Source organism: Rousettus aegyptiacus, unplaced genomic scaffold, assembly GCF_014176215.1.
Source record: "Rousettus aegyptiacus isolate mRouAeg1 unplaced genomic scaffold, mRouAeg1.p scaffold_m13_p_3, whole genome shotgun sequence".
NCBI lineage: Eukaryota > Metazoa > Chordata > Mammalia > Chiroptera > Pteropodidae > Rousettus > Rousettus aegyptiacus.
In genome coordinates, this window is record NW_023416306.1 from 122190691 (window position 1) to 122216228 (window position 25538).

The following is a 25538-nucleotide window of genomic DNA, read 5'->3' on the forward strand; positions in this document are numbered from 1 at the left end:
AGTTATTAATTTTCAGCAGGGAATGGAAGTACTATTGAGTTCTTAGTGATCCAATTGGTTTGAGTATGAAACTCAGAAAAATGATTATTTGCTTCAGTGGTCTGCCAGTTGATGTACAATGAATGCTCGGATCATCTGTTCCATAACCAATTTGATTGTTTGACCTGAAAGTAAGATTATCTTATGCACTTAATTCACTATTAGAGCTTAGATACAAAGGGGGAAGTAGTATTATGTTTATGAAGCAAAATAATAACTTAATAGAACAAAAGTATTGGAAATGACTGTATTGTTCCTCCTATGTAATCCATATGTAACCATGCTGAGATTCAGATTGGCTAGAGGACATAGCATAGTTTTGTATCTACATTGTGTATACACAATTATATCGACCTTCCATTTTACTTTGACTGTATTCACATAGGCCTTGGCTACATATATATACATATAAAACGCAGTAGATCTTCCAGGGTAATTGGGTGGGTGGCATACACTGATCCAGTCTATTTTCCTCTACTGTGCAGCTCCAGCCAGAACAAATACAGTGTGTTAATAGTCATCAAACAAATCGACTCTGATACATCAAATCTAAAATTCTGGACTTGCTGTAAGGGGTCTGAACTATTCAGATGACCGTCTAGACCTGAATAGGGACATGTCCGGACATACAGCCATATTTGCATGTATATTTAGGCCATATATATGGCTCAAATAATTCCAAGTTCAATTATTTCCTTGTTTACTAATATCTACCCTTGGATTCTTAGAATATTTGACTCTTATTTACTTTTCTAGGGTCAGTTGAGAGTGTCTGTGAGCAAGAGTGTAGGATGTGTCACAAAAAAAAAAAAAAAAAAAGGAGCCCCTGCTCTCAAGGACTTTATGTTCTTATTTTATACTCAGCTATTACCGTATTGCCAAACAGTAGAATGAAAAGAATATTCAAATGTTGAGGTGACGGTTGACTCAATGGCAAACATTTAAATCTTTGTAAATGAGTTTAATATTTCATTTTTTAAATGGCATTCAGTGGATACAATTATACTGGCGATAAGACAAGTGCTATTTAAAAATTAACTTATCTATTTGATTCTCTCTACCAAGCTAATTCCAAGGTGTACATTTTATCCATGGCTACATATAATGATTCAATTAACTAGACAATTGTTACATCTCTATAGTAACTGTTAAATCTGAGGTAGGATAATAAATGATTGCAGAGGTTCTACACTGATTATGTTCTCTACTAATCTGTTGCTCTTGACTTTGGGGACATAGAACGAGGGGGTGGGAAATGTCAAGGGAGAAAGATGATGGAATGGGAGGAGCACTCCTTAGAAGTTTGAACTCACTGGGTTGTAGACTTAGATATAGATTTAGATGCCTTCTCTTCCAAACCATTGGTGCTGCTGTAAGAGTTCGTTGATGTCATTATTTAAAGTTATCTCTTGGTTAGCCACTAATAAAGCTAAGCAACAATGCAAACACGAAAAAATATTTGCATTTGAAATGAATTGTGTGGATTTCTTTTCCTTCAGCAGATATATATGATCCTTAGTATAGTTTACTAGAGTTATTACTAAGTTATCTTGTATTACCTGAATCTGCAGCTAATGTAGCGGAGTTAAATGGCTGAGGCATGAATTGAGAGACTGAAAAAGGATAGTTTCTGTTTTAACTTTTGCCACAAAGTCACATGTGGATAAAGAAGAGTTAATTGAATGTAATTCATAGGAAAAGTCAAATGCTGAATTTGTATTTCTTCAAAGATTATTAATGTTGTAGTCTTCAATCCCACTAAAAACCAAATCAAACATCTTCATTCATACTAGCAGGTGTGTTTGGCATTAGGCATCAGACGTCAGCTTGGCCTTTCTAATAGACTTGAGTACTTCTGCTCCAGACATTAAACTGCTTTGGGGACAGGGCAGTGGAGATCTTGTGGGAAGCCGGAAATAAGTTTTGTTGATGGCCTATCTTTTTCAATATGTTTTGTGGAATTAGGCCTTTAGGGCTGCAGTTTCTTCACTGATCATTATCACTGAAAACTCTTGGTCTCTGTATTTTCTCTTGGTTCTCTGGTTTGGATGAAATCAGATGATTAGTCTCCTGGTTTGCTGATGACACATAGAAGGTATGCTTATAAAATGCCACCAAATATTCACTGTGAGGATGATGCTACCTGTCAAAAATGGATGGTTTCCTTGTGAAATACTGATGAGAAGTGCTCCAGAATAGGTACTGACCAATTTTCTTTAGCGTTCGAGGTACTCATATGACTTTCTTGGGATAAAAATAATATTCAGGAGGTTGTTATTCTCAATTGGGTGCACAGACAAGTCATTTTTTTTCTGTATCTTATCAAAACATATTCCTTTATCTTGCAACGTCTCCATACGGAATCGTCTCAGAAGTGTAACCAAGGTGACTTTCATCATCACCATGGCGATGTACTTTCCTGCACAGCTACGGGGACCAAAACCAAATGGCTGAAAATACCTGTAAGGAACCTACAAAAACAATCAGACAATTAGCCAGAGTATTAAAGGCTAGAATATTGCAGTCTCTCTTTAATTCACCCTAAAAACATTGCTCAGTCAGCACGCTCTGTGCAGGGATCTCAGCCGTGCTGCTCCTTCACTGAGATGAATGCCTATACCTCAGATAAGCCATTTTTCTCCACCCAGTTTTGTTGACCCCATGTGATACATACCAAAATTTGGACAGTATCCAGTTTTGCTTTTCATGGAAATGTGCTGGGATAAAGCAGTGCAGATCATTTTATTACAGCCAGTGTTACTCAGCTAGCTCTCTGAGCTGGCCACTTGTTACTACTGTTCTGAAAGTCATCAAGGCAAAGTGTTTTTGTGCAATGCTGTATATCCTGATAACGGGACAAATTTAGGCAAATATATAGGTTCCTGACCTATTAGTGCCAAGAACCTAAATATTTTTAGTTATGCAAAAAATTAAGGGGACCACATCTGTTTGTCTCGTGCACCCCCGGACTTACATAGTGCCTGTCACATAGTAGATTTTCAATAAGTTTTGCTGACCAATTGTCAACATGACAAGAGTTGCTCATATAGAAACAGAATAAATTAGGGAACTGAATTAAGTTCATTTTTCTCTAATATATGCAAATGATAAAAAGAAGGCACTGAGGGCACTATCTAGATAATACAGGTTAAAAAGCATCATTGCCTAAAGTTTGACATAATAGAAGCAGAATCTTCAATGATAGGAAAAGAAAAAACTGAAATTCTTCTAAGTACTGAGTCCTATTTAAAATGGGAATTAGTGTTTGTGGGGCCATTTGGTCAGCCAAAGGCAGACTGTGAAAACCAAATCTTTTGGTCTCATATGATTTTCCTCTGGAGCAGAAGTGGACTTTCCTTTGCTTAGACAGTGTTACAGCTGAATCTACCTAATGACGAAGCAATAAATTTAGATGGAAATTTAGGTTGGTTGGGTTAAACAAAATTTGCTTCATTTTAGTCATAGTAAGGGCTTGGCTTTTTACACTTTAACCTATTATGTGGCCACCATGTAAATACTTCCTAGAACAGGAGACCCAGCGTCCTTGGCTTGAGGACGAAAATGGCAGCCATGTTCCAAGCTAGGGGAAATGCGTGTTTCAAGTAAGTAGAACAAAATGTCCATGATACAAACACAGAACCAGAAAGAGGACTTAATCGCTAACGTTTTCAAGAGTGGCACATTTGGTTTTAAGGAAGAGCTCTTACATTCTTCGCAAAATTTTCAAGATTAAATTCATTGGGCTTAGGGAAAAATTCAAGTTTATGTATTCTTCCAATGCACAAGATAATGTTAGTCCCCTTTTTCACTGGGTGGCCATCAATGACATCATCCTGTAAGGCTCTGCGCATGATCAGGTCCACAACAGGCTGGTACCGCATGCTCTCATAAATAAAGTTTTCCAACACTTTTAATTTTTGAATATCATCAATCCTTATGTCTCTTTCACCTGTAGGAGCAGATACAAAGGACAAAGGGGTAATGTTAGTTTCAACATGTGATGGGCATAAAAACTTCGATAATTTCCATACAGTAATTTGCTCTTTGTTGGAAAATGTTTTTTATCTATAATTCTAATGCAAACCAGCAACCTCGGCCAAATATGTTATGTTTGGCCCACAGAGTACGTTATAAAATTTCAGATTTGAAGCGATTACCTTAAAAGTTAGGAGATTTCATAGAAAAGCCGGGATTTTCAGAAAAATCAGAAAACCTGGTTACACTGGACTCATACACCTACATCATGAACAGGGGCTAAAGCTGATTGGCCAATGAACTCTTTAGAGGGGCATTCCATTTGCAGTTGCATGTTAAGACTGCTTTAAACATTTACCTGTCTGGCCTCTGTGGACTTTGAGTTTTCTCCCATACTCTAAATTCTAGGGGACGTTCACTCCTTTTCTACTCAAAGTGCGACACTGAATTTAGTCAGTTTCAATAGTATTTGCTCCTCTGGTTAACTGTGCAGTCATCTGCCTAGGACTTGTCACTGATGGCCTCTCCTCCCGATCTCATCAAGAACAACCTGTTGCACTTGAGTGGCAAGAACCTCCTCCTTACCACAGAAAAATGGGTGCCTTAGATTAGCACGGGTTTGCTGGGGATTAAAGGACACCCCCTACTGTCTCAGATTGGTCAGAGAAGCTCAGATTACTCCCAGAATTGGTAAAGCTTCAGAGCACCGTCAAGTGGGCTACCACTTTTGCAGACTCAAAACAGGTCAGAATCCTGAGGCAGCTCTGTCCCCTCTACAACTATGGCATTCAGGAAAGGTCTCATTTGGTCAGAAAACTCTAACAGACTTGTCCCTCACATACTGCTCTTTGTACAGTCGAGAGTCTAACAGGGTATGTTTATTTGGGGTGAGGAGGTAGAAGGGAAGAAGATGGAGAAAGTAACCAAAACTTCCCTAGTAAGTAATTACATGAGTGTGTATCTAGAGGGAGCACATGGTTCTGCTTCTCTTCCATCTTTGCAGAGGTCTGTCAAAGTGTCAGGAGGATATCATGAGGCATAAACACTTTGACTTCTCAAAAAATTGTAGTAAAGAATTATGGTCTCAAGAGTAATTTCTGCCCTCGTTCCTTGAACTCCATGATTCTAATGGCCCTCTGTCTTTATTCCACTGAGCTTGCTTGTTGGGTTCTTTATCTCCCACCAGCGCATGAGCCCCATGAGTGATAGTACTGACTTGTTCACCACTGTGTCCCTACAGCTGGCACAGTACCCATAACCTGACATGGGCACATATGGGAACATTCTGGAATTGGGAGTCCATATGTTATTTCAGCTCCTCGCTATCTACCTTGTCAGGCAATTTTCCATCCACAGTGACACATCCGTTGATCCTTTCCCTCACATATTTAACCCTTCTATGAAATTCCCCTTACAATCGACTATTTCAAGCAGCTTGCAAACGGTTTTAAAAGGATGGTATTTTCTATAACCAAATAACTAGTTTCACAATTGTGTGAAATCAAGAGAGGGAAAAAATCTACATCATTACTGATAGCTTGTCACGTGTGTCAGAAGTGTGTTCCTAAAAAGGTTACGTATGTGAAGGACATCCCAAATAAGGAATTCTGTTTTCTCTCAGAAAGCAATTCTGACTTCTGAATATGGCAGCATGTCTATGGGAGGGTGGTGATGTCAGGAGCAATGAGCAGAATGATGCTGAGGCAGAGGCAGAGAAGGGAGGAGGTGTGTTGAGAATTGCTGACTGGGGACCAGGGTGCTCCTCTACAGAGGAAGAGGAGAGGACTAGGGAAAGGAGAGGCCAGAATCACTGGATTTCGGGGAGAAAGAAGCTGATCGTTCCCATGCCTTCGCCATCACCCTCTCCTCCTCCATCTGTCACCAACTGGAATTTCATTTGTGAATGGACAGCTTTAAACCCAGAAACACTGCTATAAATGATAGCTGTTCCCTGGGTAAACCCAACAAAGCCTTTTGTCATTGGTAAGGTAGGCAAAACGTTGTGCACGATCGCATGTTTTCTTCTTTTTTAACACGGACAAATATGACTACATATATGTGTTTATGTGCACATAAAAAAGACCTTGAAGAATACGCAGCAAATAACTAACAGTGGTTCCCCCTGGGGAATGGGAACAAGCTAGGGAGGAGATTGGGAGTAATTGGGGAGTGTGACTTTCTACTTTACACATCTGTCTATTTGAATTTTTTCAATGAGCATGTATTATTTTTATAATTAAATAAAATACAGAAAGAACTATACTTTTAACCTATCTGGCATAATGAAAGTGTGACAAAATGACTTGCTTTATCATTCTCTGGGAGGATTATAATATTTTGTTTGATATCAGATTCTTAGGACATCATAAGACACTGATTCTCAGAAGGAATTGTTTTCTAAGTTCTATTATTTATTTGATAAATTCTTACCAACGACAGTCTGAATTTCTTTCATTACTGCCTCTTCAACCTGAGGATGCTCTGCAATGAGAAGTAACATGAAGAACACAGAGACAGACATAGTGTCTGGTGCTGCGATCAGCATTTCCAACACGCACTGGTTCACATTCTCTTTTGTCAGGTCACCACGTCTCTAAATAATAGAAAGAGGGGAGAAAAATTGGAAAAGCTAATTAAAATTTCACAAAAACAGAGGAGGAGGCCCTTAAGGATCCACAACTTCACCAAAATAAAATCATAGAAATTACATGTCTCTATAATGGACTATAAACATTTTTCATAATCTTCATTTGAAAGCTGAACAATAACCAGTTATCTATGTTGATGATGTCTTTGGACTCTCCCATTTTCATATTTTGTATTGTGCAGACACAGAGTAGCTTTCATCTTAAAAGTCAGTCTTACCAGAATGCCTAATGCGTGGGCTATTTGGGCTGGGCATTATAGAAGTACTGGAGAAAATAATTAAAAGCAAAGATATGTAACAATTACAAGAGGAAATCTTTATACACCTATACTCAAACAATCATAAACATATGCTGTGTGAGAATTATGGTTAGTCCAGGTCAGTACCTCGGCAAAAATCAACTCAGTAGCAAAATCTATACAGTCTTCCAGTTTATCTGCTTTGGAAATCCTCTGTCTTTTTTCTTCTACCAGAATATCCACGGCATTTTTCAAATCCTTGCTGGAAAAAAAAGGTGAAAATATACTCTGTCTGTATTCAGTTAAGACATCTAGAAAAATGGATTCATTTGCTATGTGTTTAAATAAAACAATCTGCTTTAATTGAAGCCATTAGTACTTATGAATTACTGAATTTATCCTTGATTCTTCAAAAAGATCCTTAAATTACATATACATTATACTTCATGTTAGGAACCAGAGTTAACTAAGATTTCTGGGTACTGATAGCAAAATCAAGGCTGAAACCTCTAGTTAAAGGTTAAAAACTGGTACCAATAGCTAAATCCAATCATGTTTTCAGATTTTCAGTTTGGCTAGCACAGTGATTAAATTAAATGGCCAAAACCAAAACCAGTGAATGTCTTTAGTAGGGGCACACACTTTCCAGTTTGCCATGGGTACCTCCATTTCCTGTTATCTTATAACCAGACGGCCTGCCTTCATATGGCTGGCCCTGAAGACTATTGAGTTTGAGATTTCTGTTCTATTCAGTAAGCTCAAGCGACTGAGTATTATTCTTGATATTTATTCTCATACTTTGCAGTTTCTGTCACATAGTAAACACTAAGTAAATATTTGCTGAATGAATGAATGAATGGCTACATAAATAAATTCATATATGCACTTTAACAGTGTGGTTGAGGGAAGGGCACCTTGCACAGAGGGGTCAGGTCCTAGTCCAGGTTGTTTTCTTTCTATTTAACCTACTTTACATCTCTGGACCTTATGTCTACTTTAAAGTGAAGGGATCAGACTAGAACAATAAGACCACCTTGAGATTGAAGAAGAGAGAGAGAGAGAGAGAGAGAGAGAGAGAGAGAGAGAGAGAGAGAGAGAAAGAAAGAAAGAAAAGAAAGAAAGAGGGAGGGAGGAAGCAAGGGAGGGAGGGAGGAAAGAAAGAAAACCTGTTCTCATAGTCACAGAGAACAGATAGGTGATTACCAGATGCAGGGGTTGAGGGTCAGGGTGGGCCAATTGGGTGAAGGGGGTTAAAAGGTACAAACCTCAAATTTTAAAATAAATAAGGTATAGGAATGTAATACAGCATGGTGACTATAAATATTACATATTTGAAAGTAGCCAAGAGAGTAGATTCTAAAAATTCTCATCACACAAAAAAAATTTTTATAGCTATGTACATTGTACACCTGAAACTAATATAATGTTATATGTCAATGATACCTCAATAAAAAATATTGACATTATTGCAAGGGCATAAAAGAGAGGAAATTAAAAGATTTTTTCTAATGGGAATGTTGCTGAACCATTTCTACGGAAACCTAAGAGAAACTGTTACACAGTCTCATGCAATAAGTATATTCTATGGGATTGCTGGCCAAGATCAAGGCTAAACTAATGACCAAGAACCACCACCAAATCTGACCTCAGTGAAGTGATGAATTCTTATCTCATTAATTCTAGTCACAAGAAGCTCTGGAAACTAGATGAAAATGTATAAAGAACCAAGCATCAAAATTATCTACCTAGTACTCATCGACTATGTAAGAATACATAAAGCAACATCAGGTTAGTTTCCTCCCTGGAGAATAATATTATTGAATTTAAAAACACACAAACAGGATAAAATTGGGCCTTCAAACAAGTTTGGAAAATTTTAGAGATGAGGAATTTAAGATGGTCAGGGACATCTGGAAACAATATAAACAGAGGGAAGGAGAAAACGAACATATTTAATGCCTGCTATGAGCCACACTCTGTGTTAATTGCCCTTTTTACGAGATTGCATTAACCTATATGCCCACTCTGGAGGGCACGTTCTGTTGTACTTGAAATAACTTCCAAAGGCCATTTAGTTACTAAATAGTAGAGACAGGATACAAACCACATCTATCTACCTCTAACTTCCACGAGCTTTCCACTGGTGGGTAGAGGTGGTAGTGTTTAATGCTGGCAGCTTACACTCAATAAACTCATTAACTAAGGCCTTTGGGCATTTGTCCAGTTTTCTGCTAGACTAGTCTAACACCAAAGGCATTTAATGACAGTTTCAGAATCCCCCAAAGATACGGCTATGTAACTAAAAAAAAAAAAATTACATTTTATTAATGTTAATTATGTTCATTATGAAAAAATTCATTTGTGACTGTTGTCGATTCCTACAAGTTGAATTAAGTCAAATTCATTCAGAAGCAACATAACTATAAAATAACTCCATGTTTCCATTTTCCAGACATGCAAAGAGAATTTTGACAGATAATGATAGCTTCAGCCAGCCATTCTATTTAATTCAAAATACACCATAATGTTTTAGTTTTGGATTTGGTGCTTTTGGACCACCCACTTGGCCCCCTTGCTGGGAAGCTATCCTGGCCAAGGCTTCGTTTACTTTTCAGTCTAGCCACATTCAGTCATATTGACATAGAAAGTGTTTCATCAGCAATTTAATCAACATCTCCCTTGTGGGCTCTGGAGAGCAGAAAACGTGTCGAAGAAGCCAAACAATAGCAAAGACACAATGAAAACCACAATCCAATCTCATGGATAAATTTTCCAAACTTGTGTTACTTACACAGACTTTTCATGCTTTTTGTATAGCCAAGAAATCTTAAAGAAGATGTCCGGTTTGATAAGGAGAGCTTCCCATGCCTCAAAATAACCACAGATTTTATCTACGATGGCATTTTCTGGAAGAAAAAAAAAATACAGGCAGAGCAATTGAGCAAAAACATGAGCCCAAGAAGATACTCCTAGCAGAAAAGATCCCGTGTAGATTCTCCTACCTGTCTGGGGTTCTAAGCTAGACAAGTTTCCACCTTCAGTGGGCATTTTAGCCATGTTAATGCCACTAGACAAATCAACACTAATTTATTTTGCTTGGCATCTAAATCAGCCAAGTTGACCAGAGATTTGCCAGTTCTCAAGTGTATGTTAGAGACACAGCCTAGAATCTCACATGCCCTTCTCTGTCTGAGCCTCTACCTCCCTCCTGTTTTTCTGGACAGCGGGGAACAAGAGGGGCAGTGGTACTTATAGCTGTCATGGCCGCAATTCTGGCATCTAGGAGGGCAAAAAGCCACACCACTCTCTCGTTAGGCAGCCAATAGCTGCATTTTAACATTTAGTGTTGGGTAAGCAAAGCCATTAAGTGGATAATCTACTTGGATTATGTACCTAATTAATAGCTTGTAATTATATTCTCACCTCATAGTGCTTTATTCATATTTTTTGTAGCACTCATCACATAGTTTTCATGCTTATTTATATTCGGTCTAGAATGTAGAATTTATCTTCGTATCATCAATACCTTGTGTCTTGAGCCTCATGCATAGTCAGCTCTTAATAAGTGTTCTTTAATTAAATTGAATACTACAGAAAAGAAAACTCTTGCTTTTTCCAAATTATACAAAAGGGAAGAGAATAGACATTTATTTTTAACTGCTAAATACCAGCCACTGTGCAAGATGCTCTACAAAAAAGACTGCTTAATACTTACAATCTTTCTAGGAGAGTGATAGTATCATTATTTGGCAGATGAAGAAACTGCAGCTCATAGAAATTGAGAAGCTTGCCCAACACCATACAGCCAATGTGACAGGTAGGCCCTTGGGCTGGAACTCAGTTCTATCTGACCTCAGGGGGATGTCCTGTCCTCTTTGTTGCACTGGGTCTCTTAGGCGAACAGAGTTTAGCAAAAACCAAGTGAAGGGAAGGGAAATAAAATAACTATGCATGGGTTATGTACATTCTTAGTATCATGGTCTGTATGCACATTAACAGAGACATTTGCAGTTCCCTTTACATGATCCTTCCTAAGAACTAAGGCTAACTGGGAACCAAGGAGCAGGAACCCATGAAATATGTACCTCTCTAACCTGAGAAAAGATGTGTATAGAACAGGCAAACTGGGATTGAAGTCCTTTCTGAAAGGGGATCAGGCAAGAGGGTATGACTAAAAAATCCTCAGAGCGAATGGGGGCTCCATCCAAATGGCAATCAGATGAGGTTTCTATGGCTCTTGAAAGGAGTAATTAAAGAGCTGAGGCAAGAAGAGCTGGAGAACAGAAAGGGAAGGCTTAGAGCTTGTTTATTTGTCCAAATGTAGTAAATCAAGCAGCAGGTGTTAGAGCTCAACTGGTTTGGGCAAGTGTTAAAATTATGCCTCGTTCTTATGCCTGTAATATTCTTAACCTCAAATCGTATGTGGCCTGTGGCCCTACTTCATTTAGGCTCATATTTAGCTATCTTCTCTGCAGAAGCCTTTCTTGGCTAGTCTCTCTATGATAGCCACATCCACTCCCTCTGACTTCCCTCTTCACTTACTATCCCCTTGTCCCGCTTTGTTTTTTACTCAAGGTACTTATTGTTGTGTCATATATTACTAGATATTTACTTTACTGTCCATATATCCACATTTAAATATAAACTCCTCGAAGGCAAGGACTTTTGTCTTGTTCACTGCTCTATCCCCAGAACCTAGAACAGTGCCTGGCATAAAATAGACAATCAATAAATATTGATTATATAAATGGATGAATCAATGAACACTGCTAGAAGTTACTTCAGGAAAATTACATTAAGCTGAACAACAGCAGAATGAAATTAATCTTAATGATTAATGTTTGTTTTTTGGTGGTGGTAAAGTTGTATGTATGTGTTTTAATATTTGTTTCTGTAGTATAGTGAAGAAAGTAGCTTCTTGAGTAAGACATCTTGCCATCGTCAAAAATGCTAAAAGACAAACTATACATAAAGCAACTTTTTAAACTGCTTGGTATGTGGTAGATACTAAATTAATGGTAGCTACTATCATTGTTGTTTCCAGCAACAGCAAGCAGTGCCATTATCATCATACAGAGTCAAAGTTTTTATACCAAGTAGCTTTGAGAAAGGTGTGTGTGTGTATGTATATATATGTATGTATGTGTATATAGGTACATATATGCATATATATGTATGTATATGTCATGCCCAAATGAATGGTTGGAAATGGTTAAATATATCAGTGTGTTTGGTGGCAGGATATATTAATGACCAAATGAACTGACCACATTTGCTAAGTTTTGACTATGGGTAGAATCCCATTTCATAGAGCAATGAGGAGAGATACACAAGAAATAGAAGATGGCCCCTACTTTACAGAAATTTATATCTTATAAGTGAACGAGGCAGACATAGTTGGAAAAAAATTCTTAGGAAATCTTAGAGATGTTTAAACAAGAACAATGCACAAGATTTGCGTCAGCGGTCCTCCCCATCCCCTTGAGAATGAACATTTCAGTACCGTCCAAGGGGATCTTCAGGAAGAGTGCGTTCGAGGTGTCCAGCATGATGCGCCGCAGGAGAGTCAACGTGTCAATGCAGCCCAAGTCATTTCTGACCTCCTCCAGCCTGTCCAGATGCTTTATGATGGATTCAGCACAAATTGTCACCATGCTCACAAGGCCATGGCCGGACAGAGCTGAATGGAACAAACAATATCAGAGAGTGAGCCACCACGCACTCCAGGACACACACAAACCATAGGCCATTTTGGCTTTTTTTTTTTGTCTGGACCTTAATTGCCCACAGTTTTAATTCAGTAACTGCGCGCGGAATGGGAGGATGGGGGTGTGGAATTTTGCTATTCTTTTTACACTTGTCTGTATTCTCCTAATTTTCTACAAGAATGTATCATCTGTTGTTTAAAATGAATGAATGAATGAATGAATGAGTGAGTGAGTGAGTGAGTGAATTAAATCATGTAGAATGAACTGGCTCTGATCTCACCCTTTGCTCTGTTCCTGATGAGCTAGTGGGTCCTGATGAGAGGTGATCTATCTTGAGTTTAACTTGTAAAGCCTCCCTTTCTTTCTGTGTTCTTTAAGCTTTCTTTAAGAGGAATCTCTTTTATGTCTTTTATTACTCAGACTTACTTAGTCAGAGTCCTTGAAATGCAATGAAAAATCGTGGGGAATTTTGTAGGCGTTATTCTCTCTTTTAAAAACAACAACAACAACAACAACAACAACAACAACAACAACAACAAAAAACAGCTACAGAACCCCCAGAAGGTAGACTTTGTAAATCAAGAAAGAAGGCCTGGTAAGTTTGTCCTAGACTCTTAAGATTTCTTCTTATATATAGAAAGAAAGGTTCTGACTGTAGAAAGTACTTGGCAAATATGAAAGACCAGGTACGTCATTCCTTGGGTGACTGTCACATCCACAAGTGAGACAAATGATCCCTTAATGACCCAACCTTTTGTGTGGAAGAGGGTTGGTTTTGAATATCACTGGTGGTTTTCTCCAAGGCTGATGTATGATTTGCCTCTACATCCAAAAGCTTTAGGCCACATTTCAAATATAAACAAAATATAATATTGTTGCTTATAGGTAGTGGTACGCTGTAGATATGATTTTAATTTTTACAATGTGCTTAAAAGTTTTGGATCTTATCAAGTTTTTTAAAAAATTAAGCAGCATCCATCAATATAGACAACTCTCCTGGCAGTTTCAGAAAACAGGCTATTTTTTACCCCTCCTACTTCGTCCCTCCAGAATGGGCCATTGCCTAAGCTGAACATAATAATTTCTCCATGGCACACCCAGTAAGTCAATACTTTCATTAATGTTACTACCTTAGATGCCACAACCTATCCCAAACTTTCTACAATATCAGGAAAACCAATAAAAAAGCTAACTCTAAATGGAGGTTCATCAAGAAATGCTTGGGGTCCTCAATGATTATTAAAAATGTCACGCAAAACAGTGAATTTTCAATAACAATTACCCTTCTACTTTTGGCATTTAATTTGGATCCAGTTTGTAATGTTTTCATTAGAAAATCTGATCTTTCATATATAAGACTAATCTAAAAAAAGTCACAGAGATCTTTTGATTAGTTTCCAAGTACCATAGATTCTACTCGTAACATCTCTTACATTGGTGCCCTGCCCTCCACCCACCTTGTGTCATGCAGTAGCTCTTAACTGTTCTCACTGCTCACAATCATGCTTCGTACCAATTAATTCTTTACTATGCTATCAGAAGAGTTCTTCTAAAACAAGTATGTTCATGTCATTCTGCTTAAAATCTTTTTATTGTTATTAGTTACTATCATTTATGCCTACAGCACTTGGTCTTCCTAGGTGCTCTCCCATCCCAGTGCTAACCAGGCCCAATCCTGCTTAGCTTTTGAGAGCGGACATTAGGCTTGTTCAGGGTGGCATGGCCATAGACCATGGATCTGTGGCTCTACTGAGGCATGAACCCAGGACCTTCTGCATGTAAAGCAGACATGATAACCGCTACACTATGGAACTACGTGCCATTCTGCTTAAAATTTTGAATGACTTCCTATAGCTTCTAAGATAAGCTTGGCTCCTTACCTTAGCACAGGAATCTTCAGTGGCTGGCCCTGCCTTCCCCTTGGCCTCATGCTTGCATGTATCCATACAAAACACAAGGAGGTTTCGTGCTGATCTGTCATTTTGTCCTCAGAGTATCCTGTTTGTTCCTACTGTGGAATGTGTTCTTTTCACACTTAATTCAGGTAGCTTTTACCTTCTTTTGAAATTCATCATAAGTGTACACTCCTCTGAAAAGCTTCCCCTGACTGTTCAGTGTGCTTTAGGTGTGCAGCACTACACACTCACCTCTACCATAACACATCACCTAGGATGGTATTTGGTGAGGTATTGATCTGTCACTCTGTCCCCTCTCCCATTATAGATTTCTCAAGGGCAGGGACAATATCTTGTTTCTCATTGTATTCCGGGCACCTAGTTCAATGATGAGAAGACAGTAGTTTGTTAAACAAATGATGAACTTAAGAGAGTCTATTAATTCTTATATGTCCAAATAGAGGATACTGGTAAGTGAAAAGTAATTGCCCTTAAATACTGGTTCATATATTCCTAACAAACCTGGGCTAAATGACAAAGTAAAATAAAGCTTACATTTCTATAGGATCTTACAGCATTATTTCTTTATTTCATTCACAGTAACCCTAGAATTCAAGCTCTATAGTGTTTATTGCCTTTTATGGATAAGGAAACTGAAGCTCAGAGAGGCTGAGTGACTTGTCCAAGGTCATATAGCTAGTAAAGTAGCTCAAACTCACAACCTATAATATTTCCATTAATCCATTCTACAGTTTGTTATACATTTCTCTGTCCCAACATAAGTCGTAGCAGAACGATAGCCCCAAAAGTTGTCCAAGCCCTAATCTTTGAAATCTATTAATATATAACCTTATGTGGAAAAAGGAACTTGGCACATATGATTAAAATTAAGAACCTTGAGATGGGGAGAATATTATAGATTATCTGGGTGGGCCCAGTGTAATCGCATAAGTCCTTAAAAAGTGAAGAACCTTTCCTGGGTGAGGTCAGAGTCAGAGATGTGATGACAGAAGGATGCTCAGAGAGATGTGATGTAAATAGGACTCAAGCCGCTGTTGCTGGCTTTGAAGAAAGAGGAAAGGCCCACAGGCCAAGGGTTATGGGTGGCCTCTGAGGCTGAAAAAGGCAAAGAAACAGATTTTCCCCTGGAGCCTCCAGAAAGAAACACAGCCCTGCCAACATCTTGGTTTTAGCCTAGTAAGACCCATGTCAGATTTGATGTACAGAGCTGTAAGTTAATCATGGTATTGTGTTAAGCCACTAAGTTCATGGCAATCTATTATAGCAGAAATAGGAAACTAGTACAACAGAGTCTACAATAGAGTTACGTAGAGTCTTGGTGATAGGCAACTCTACAGAGGGGGATCAACACCTAGTGGGGACAGGCTCAGCTCTTCCTTGTCTCAGTAGCCACGTAGGAGGCATCTGGATTCACTACCGAGGCAGGCTGGAAAGGAGAATATTGATGGTGCATGGTCAGACCTAAAATCTATCTAGCCCCATATTCCACCACTGACAACATTTCCAAGGCATGATTACGTTCCTTGATGTCGATATCAAAGACTGGTTCCAAGTATCCCCCAACAGCTTTCCAGCAGGAAATAATAAAGGAGAAAATCAGTAGATAAGCAGGCTTGGGATCTGGTCTCTGTTCATCCATTACATGCTATGTGGCCTGGGCAAAAATTACAACCTCTCTAGGACTGTATTTCCTCAACTATAAAACTTAGAGGCTCTATGAGATGACATATGCAGTCCCTCCCAGTTCTAAAATTTTCTAATTTTATTCACAAATTGCTATGTTAAAATATCTGGGATATCAGTCAATGATTCAACAAACATATTATTTGGTTATGCTTAAATCAAACATATGGCTGACACTCTATTTTTAATTGAAATGATCCTAAGTATACAGGTCTAGCTCTTCTTCACATCCATGAAACTGCTTTGGGTATTAACAGAATTTGTGGTGATTCAAAATATGGGTTCTGAGGCTGTCTTTTTGACCACCATTTACTAATGTTGGAACCTTGGGCAGGTCACTTAATCTCTTATGCCTCAGTTTTCTTATTTGTAATATGTAAATGATTAGAGTGTTTACCACTTGGGGTTGCTGTGAGATTAAAATATCAAGTGTTTAGAACAGTGCTTACCATATAGTAAACACATAATGAATGTTAGCTCATACCCTCGTTATTTCAAAGCTGTTAGAATTTAAGAATGATTTAAAAAAAAAAAAAGGCACATTCATAGTCAAGAGCAGAATGTAGCCAGGCAGTTGATTACCTTTTACAAAGAAAGGTCGGATAGCTTTCCAGAGGGCTGGATTATTGTTAAATATGATGCCATTCTCATGCATGCCAATAAACTGCAATCCAAGTTTGCTGCCGAATCGGGAGGTGTAGTGATCATGCTTCATTACATGGAACATACTTGAGGACCTGCAGAGAAAGCAAACTTTGTGTTAATTTTTAAGTGTCAGGAGAATTCATGGTGATTTTGACTACCAGATGGCTGTCTTAGCAAATGCATGTTGATCTAACTACCATGTATGATTTCTAGTATTCATAATAAATAAGCACTTCTGTTCCCATAAAACATCTCTCTCTAGTTGAAACATTTAGTGAATCTCCGAGCATTATGAAAAATAGAATATAACACACACACACACACACACACACACACACACACACACACATCATTTCTTATTTCCTTTTCTTCTTTAACTCCAAGTCACCAAAATACTGGGATCAGAGCTGCAAAGCTGTTAAGAAGCTGAACCTTCCACACCACCAGAGTCCTGAGGGCCTCTAGTTCCCTCTAGGTATCCTGCTGTCCCCTGCAGGAGTGAGCCTCCGATTCTGGAGTTGCCAGAATTGCTGAAGTCTTTCTTCTTTAGTTTGGAACAAGCAATCTGTCTAGAGTCTCTAATCAGGCTTCCAATGGGGTATAATTCTGGGATTGAAGGACATCTCCTGGACACTCTTGGCGCTGAGCTCGGCTGGCTGGGCTGGTCCTGGAAGGTTCTCTATAGTGGTGACATCAGCTCTTGGGGCTCTACATTCATCATGACTCATCAAGTTCTCCAGGGTCACACATTTCTCCCAGGATATAAGACATGGGGAGCCATTAGATAGCCTTTTATATAGCAACACTGAGACCTTGCCAATAACCCAAGCTTCCTTGAACTTCCCAGCTTCTCCTCCACTGTTTCGCCTCCATCCCTACCACCATGCCCAGCTTTTGAGGCCTAGGAAGAGCCTTCAAGAGAACCAGAAAGGAGAGGCTCCTTCTGTTTCTCCTCTCCCCACACATTTCTTCCTTTAGGAGTTGCTAATTTGGGCAGGATGAGCCACTGAGAGTTTTAAAATGTTATGAGATTCTAGCTGAAGAAGTCATAGGGGCCTGCTCATATGGGAGAACAGCAGTCTCTACAGAAGAGTTCTATAGAAAAGATGTTTTATTAAGATTGCTTAAATGTTAACTTATGACACTGGAAAGAGAAATGATTTCAGTAATTCAATAGTCAAATGAGTAAAGGATAAAAAGACAATTATTCTCTTTAGGATAAATGGCAGGGTGAGTTTATTAGCTGGTGAGCACAAGCAGCACGGGGGGGGGGGGGAAGGAGGGGGAAGAGCTGGGATGAATTGTGTGTGTGTGAGGATTTGGGGAGGAGAGGACTCCTGGTTCATTGTTCATTGAGAATTGTGGGGTAGATGAAATAAGTTCCTTTTTCATCTATCAAGAGAAAAATTAAGAAATGCCGTGACCAGATTTCCTGTGGAAAATGGCAGAGGTTGGAAAATAGGTTAATGCAGGACCCAGGGGGAAGCAGGCTACCTGGACAAGGGCTGAGTGATGGCAGTGGCCATGGACAGCATGGGTCAGGAAACCAGAAGGAAGCCTGGTTAGAAGCCTGAGTTAATAAGCTATGTCGCTACCCCTCTGTCTGGTGAGATGGAGGGTGTACAAAGATGGATGGGATGATATTTATCAGGCAGCCAGACCCCAAAATCCTCACCTACAGGGGTGCATGGCTATGGTTGAGTAAGTGAGGAAAGAGAGGTCACATCCCAGCCACCTCCCTCCAAAGTCCTAGCCTTTTTATGCAGAAAGTTGAAGTGTGCCACCTCTGAGGTTGGGGCCCTCAGCCATCCCTGTGCTGCCAAGTAGACAACAGGAGTGCAGAGAATACAGAGGACCACGGAGTCTGTGCTCAGGCACAGCCAGGTCTCATTTGCCACCCTCTGCCTTCCGATGCTAACAAATCCTGTTCCTTGTCTATCACCCAGACTCCCCTGAGGGGCATGGCAAGAGGCTCTTCAAAGTGCAAGGCCTAAGTCACAGTATTTATATGTGAACAACACAGCCAAGTGCAAATTTCCCGCCCAAAAATGTAAGTATAGGCATATTTACTTCTCTCCATATATTTTTCTGCAACTTCAAAAAGTTTCCACTTGAATATATTCAAATTGATAGCCATTTTTCTTGGAGATAATGAGAAAAAGGGAGTGGGTTGAGGGAATTGTAAAAAGGGACAGAGTGGCGAGCAGAGGAATAGTGTTTTTCTGCAGTGCAACTATGGGAGACAGACCGAAAGCTGAGTGAAGCAAGGCAAACTGCCGTTAGTGTGTATTTCAGCCATGTGAACAGGGCAGGAGCCAAATCATGTATAAAAGTTGCCCGCATGTGTGCTCTGGTGGGTCTGGTGGGGCTCTGCCCCAGGCAGAGCTAAAGCAACGTAACCTTTTACTTCAGAGCTTGAGAACTAAATTGCACAAGTCTGCTAGGTAAGTTAAAATAGATCCCCAGAGCTTTTTCCACCTGAGAATTGTAAACTATCTCACATCTCCGAGACCAGAGTGGAATTCAGAGGTAGAAATCATAAAATTGGAAAGGGACTACACATTTGAGCAAGGAAATAGGAAGAAAATATGCACATTATTGCAAGAAAGTGACATATTTTTAAACATCTCTTTGATAGTACAAAAGAGGGAAAACCTAGATATTTTCTGGTGTGCAAGGGATAGAAGATAGAAAATTATTGTATGGTACCTAATTGTGCAAATTCAAGAGGCATATAATGTCATCAGTGTTATTTTTATTTTAGACCCTGTCTTTTTTTTTTTTATCTTTTATGCAAATTTTCATGTGTTGACTGTAACTTCAGTTCTCCCTTCCCACTTCACTAAAATTTTGTTTCTTAACTGCAAACTCTCTTACTATGGGGATTTTCTGAACACATAACCCTCAAAGATGGGACGTGTCTACTACAGTATATACAACTAATCCTCGTGCAGCTGAGTTCTTACACTAAGCTGGAGTGGCTATCTTAACACTTGCTCCTCCCTTTCAAAGTTGACACTTGGCTCCTAAAAAGATAACTTTGCTTTAATAAGGTTGTTTCATTAATGCCTGTGAAAACGCATTCTCATAGAAAGACATTGGGCAAAAGTGCTCTACTCTAGCTGAGTGAGTTAGGCTGTGGGCTAAGTATAAGCCAAACTCTCACATTGGTGATAGATTCCACAGTCCTATTTAAACTTTAAAAGAAAGCCCCTGAAATAATGGTGGTGTCAAGAAATGAAAACAGAATTATTATTATATACATAATTTACTTGATATTTATTTCACACACACACACAAATCTTAAGCTCAAATCAAAACACCCTATTAAGTAAAAATATACACTTGGTTTGATTCCAGATAATATTCATCAAACAATCCTGAGTTTTGGACTTTCCTTCTTCCTAGTAACAAAAACAGAAATCCAGACGCTTCTATTTGTATTCCAGTGAATTAATTTGACTGACAGCTAAAATTTTGTCTTCTATGGAAAAATCATGCTGTAGAGAGGACTGAAATTCTTATTAATAAATTTTAGAACTCTAGCTGTTCTTATCTTCCCTTACCTCATTCCATAATCGAAGCAGAAAGTAATTTGTACATTCTTATTCACAAATTTCTACCTAAAAAATTTTTAGTGCTTAGAAGACAATTCTTCTGCTCTGACCTCTAGAGTTTTTATATACTGCATTAACCACATTGGCCTGTATATTTATTTTGAGTAATTACTAATCAATTTAAAAAAGAGAACAAGAAGTCCCAAACTTAAACCCAATTAAATGTTAGTTAGTAAAGAGCTAACTTTTAAAATCATTGTGTCCTTTAGGGGGCACCAACATCTCAGTAAATTTTGAGCCTTGGCAAAAGGCAAAGTTATCAAGACAAAAATGATATATATACAGCAAGCCAAGTGTGACCAGCCGCAGACAAGCAATCTAAACAAGGTTTTTTGTTGTTCTTCTTCTTTGTTTGTTTGTTTGCTTGTTTTGTTTGTTTTTAAATCAAAAGTAGTCTGGCTTTCTCTAACCAGAGTAAATTGAGGAGTTGAAGAAGAGAAGGTTGGTGAAGAACTAGGGCCCAGGGCCCGGAGCATTCCTGGCACAGTAGAGACCTTGCCCCTGCCTTGTGCATGCACACTATAACATCAGTTAAGGGGAATACTGACAGGTTGGGAGAGTGAGGGTTTCTAATCACTGAGGAGAGATCCAAGGAGTCCCCAAGCTCAGAAAGGAAGTGGGTAGTATAAGTTTTCTGGTAACTGGTTCTTCTTTAAACATAACTAAAGTCAAAAGACATCAAAGATAGCAAATCTATTGTCTCTTCAAAGTGGAAAAGAGCCAGGAAGTAAGTTCTTAAGTGATAAGAAAGAAACCACTCTCCTCCTCTGAGTTTAAAGGACTCATGCGCCTCAGGCCAGTACAAGAGAGACAAGTACTAGCAATATGGAGGAGACAATTAATGGGAAAATTGGTCCCAAACATTTAAAAATACTTGTGTGTCTTGATCTGTTCCGTGCCTGAGACTTATCCTCCATCAATCTTATCAATTTTTCACTCTTCTTTGCCCTTCTAATGTCCTCACTTACCCAGCTTAAATACTAAGGTCATTGCAAGAGAAAAAAAAAATTTTTTAACTGAAGGATCTGACTGTAACCATGCTAACCAAGTGCTCAAATTTAGTATCATTAATCTTCTGATATAATACATGAAATGCCTAGTACTACTACCAAGGAAGTATTATTACAAAATGTTTAACCTAAATCTGACTGAGTTTTTAGACCTAATTTTCAATTGATAAGAAATACAGGGAATAGAGAAATACGTTAAATGACACCATAATTAAACAATGTAAGAAATTCAGAATGTGGGGCATTCTACAGGACAATTGACCTGGTCTCTTCAATAAGTCAATGTCATGGGGGAAAAAAAGCGAGAGAACTGTTCTGTTAACTTTCCTGTTCATTTGAACATTGTCTTAATAGAAAATTGGAAAAATATTTTATTGCCAATCATTAAAACCACACTCTTCCATACATGCTCAAATCCCTTGACCCTCACCTTACTTTGTTGCCTGATAAAACCTCAACCCTGGCTAAAACCAGTTCTTAGCTAACTCATTGCCTATACCTGGCAGCTGAATGGGACTGGAAAAAAAAACCCACAAATGCACACGCATGCCCATACACACACACATCCTTGCTGACAGGATTCAGTTAAATTCAAGTCATCCCTTCGTGCATCCGGCAATTATACTACATTTCCCTAATCGATTTACTCTCTCATTCTTCTAAATGAATATTATATCATGCCTCCTCTCTCCTCAAATGTCCACTTTCTCCTGCTCAGTCTCAGCTAAAGATTTTATTTTCTATTTTACTGAGAAAACAGAAACAACTAGAAACTATGCAAACTCCAACCACCAGAATCTGTGCCCATATATTGAAACTTCCTTCCTATTACTGTGGATGAACTTCCACATCCAACTCCACTTGTCGCCTGGACCCCTTGACATCTCACCTAGCACACACGTTCTTTCTCTTCCACCAAAAATCCCTCTCCAGCTCTGTTCCATTTCTCTGCCTGCATTTTGGCAAACTGCTTGGAAGACTATTTATGCCTCACCCCCTTCTCTACTCCAGTCAGACTTTCGTCCCCACTGCTGCATTGCCCCTCCCCTACAATACTCCATTGTCCCCACCACACTCTTGTCAAGGTCACTCATGACCTCCCTAAATGCAATGCTTAAATCTTCATACTCATACGGCAGTTATTTTGCATGGGTAACAATTCCTTCTTCCCTGATATGTAGTTGTCATCTGGCTTTCAGATCACCATACTCTCCTGGTTTTATTTTCTTTAACTGGCTGTCCTTTTCAAACTCCTTTGCTAGTTTCCAACTACTGTGGAGGCCCTTGTGCACCTCAAGAAGGCATATGTCTTTCAAGAAGGAATCCTTGTAGTTAACTGGGTCCAAATTCATAATCAGAGTCTAGCAGCCATTGTTCACATACACACTGCATATTAGGGAAAAACTGCAGACTGAGCTGCCAAGCCTCCTGCACTATGTTCCTACTATCTGAATCAAATCTTATAAAGGAGTTCCTGGAATCATATTTTGACCAATGGGTTAAGACCAGTGAAAGTCAGAGCTGCATAGCTATATCCTCATTTTCATCTTTACCAATCAAAGTGGCTCCATATGGACCAGTCAGGAGGGTGATTCCAACCAATCAGGACAGTACTATTTAGACCAATCAAACAATGCAAATTTGCGTAAAACTGAACCAATCAGGGACCAAGGGGGCACTTTCTCTATATAAGTGGGGCTCTTTTTCGTCTCAGAGGAGCAAGGTTTTGATTTACACTGGAGGTTGCATTTCCCTGGTTTGCAAACTGTTTATCTGAATAAAGTTCCTCCCTTCACCACACTCCAGATTGAGGACTCCTGAAGATTCAGATCTTGCTACTCAACACTTCACTCAAGTGTCTATTAGACCTATCAAGTCAAAATGTTTGAAATGGAATCCTGGTTTCTCCCCCTACCAAGCTTACTCCATTTATCTCACATAACACAATATCTTCATTCTTCCAGGTGTTCGAGGCAAATGCTGTGGCATTACCTTGACTCTTACACCCAATATCCAACCTGTTAGAGCACATATTGGCTTTGCCTTCAAAATATGCCCAGAATTTCACCTCATAATCTTATCACTTCTACTACCTTCACCTGGACTGGCTGCCATCATTTCTTGCCTAATTTCTCTCTCTGCACCCATCCATCCCTTGTCCTCTTACCATCTACTCACAACAGAGAAGCCAGAATTATTCTGCTGAAACATGAATGAGTCAGATTTGTTACTCTTCTGCTCAAACTCCTCAGTGGCTTCCCATCTCACGCAGGGTAAAAGCCAGAGTTGGTACAATGCCTGCAAGGCCCAGCGTGGTTGGGTATTCTTGTCCCTCTCTAACCTCATCTCCACTACTCTCCCACTAGCCACACTAGTATCCTTGTTGTTCCTTGAATGTTCTAGACAGGGTCCCACATCAATGTCTTTGCATTTGTTGTCTCTTCTGTCCGGAATATGTTTCCTCTAGCTTTCTGCATGGCTTTCTCTCTCACTTCCTTTAGGCCTTTATTCAAATGTTATCATCTCAGTGAGGGCTTGACCACCTGTTTACACCTGCACTCCTATCCCTGCAACTGGCCCTCCCCATTCCCTTTCCGTACTTTAATTTTCCATATAGCACATATTTACTTGATAATTTTCTGAGAAACCATCTTGGTTTGCCTGAGATCATTCCAGTTTTAGCACTGAAAGTTCTATGTCCTGGGAAATCCCATAGTCCCAGGCACGGTTGGTGACCCTACTGACATATCATACATTTGCTTGTTTATTGTTGGAATGTTAACAAAATAATGATGGATTTCTCTATGACAGTAGAGATTTTTGGCTGATTTGTTCACAATATCTAGTATAAATAATAAGTTCTTAATAAATATTTATTTAATGAATGAGTAGAAAGCCAATAATGACAAGTTAACATCTTAACTTGTCATACTTGTCATAGTCAGTGCTTAGTATATAGTAAATTCTCAACAAATATATGTTGAAAGAAAGAATGATTTTTCTACAAATTTATACATATTAAAAATGTACAACTATAACCCTTAGTATGTTAATTACTAACAGATGTGCAAATGTGATCCTGCTTAGCCTATCAATTGCTAATTCTGCTTTATGGACGCGATCCACATTCTTTTTTTTGTACTCATAACAAAAAATAATATATACGCATGAGATACAGTGTCATGCACAACTCCTGCAGCCCCTCATTAATTCAGCACATACCTCATTAATTGTGCATACCGGCGGACCTCCTCTTCAAAGCCCTGAGTCACTCAGGCCACATCCCAGCAGCACTCATGCCTGACACCCCCCCACACACCACCCCCAAAGGTCTACAGTCCTCACCGCTTTGGGACTAAACAGGTTAGAAAAGTCGGGCCATAATCTCCACACAGTTGTAATGACTACAGATCTCAAACTTTTCAAAAGAAAAAAGATCTGGCAAACTGTTCAAATAAAAATGAAAAGCTCTCTGAGGTCCAATGGGGTCTTTTCAAGAGGCACAGGTAGTTCTGGAAAGGATCTGAAGAGCGGGCAAGGAAAGAAGATAGGGACAAACATGTCCCAGTCTCACTGGGGCCTCAGCCCATAACAACAAAATCGAGTGGCTCAGAGGCAATTAAAAAGAACACTAAGACTCTAACCAGTGAAAAGCCTGTGAGGACAGGACAATGAAAGAACTGATAGAAGCTGGGGGAAAGAGGGGATGGGTTGCATCCACGTCTCCGGCGCGAATCAGTGCCTGACTCGGATAGGTTACTAAGTCACTTTCCTAATTAAGACAGAAGGATGGTCAGATGCCACTCACCCCTCACTGTAATGAGGGTCCTTCTAATGTAGAGGGGAGACAAGAGAACTAGAGTATTAAATCAAGCAATATTCAGAGACTGCAATATGCTGATCAGCTCTGCAGCTAGATCACGAGAAAACCTGAAGAAAAAGGAAGATTTCTGCTGGAATTGCTAATGACCTACTTCCCCACACCCTGAAGAGAAAACAGGAAAAACGGTCTGTAAGTGGAGTCCTACACAAAAGAAAATAATTCATTCTCTATGGCTA

At 39.2% G+C, this 25538-nt stretch overlaps 1 protein-coding gene across 1 annotated transcript in view; it reads right to left on the minus strand.

Moving 5' to 3' along the window:
* Positions 1-898: 898 nt before the first annotated feature.
* LOC107519739 (aromatase) overlaps positions 899-25538 on the minus strand; it is a 31493-nt gene continuing 6853 nt past the window's right edge. The window contains exons 3-9 of the mRNA XM_016162720.2: positions 16790-16944; positions 12404-12580; positions 9692-9806; positions 7048-7162; positions 6445-6607; positions 3747-3988; positions 899-2510 (exon numbers count right to left, since the gene is read on the minus strand). Coding sequence (XP_016018206.2) covers positions 2256-2510; positions 3747-3988; positions 6445-6607; positions 7048-7162; positions 9692-9806; positions 12404-12580; positions 16790-16944 — 1222 coding nt within the window. The 3' untranslated portion in view covers positions 899-2255. The remainder of the gene's footprint in view (positions 2511-3746; positions 3989-6444; positions 6608-7047; positions 7163-9691; positions 9807-12403; positions 12581-16789; positions 16945-25538) is intronic.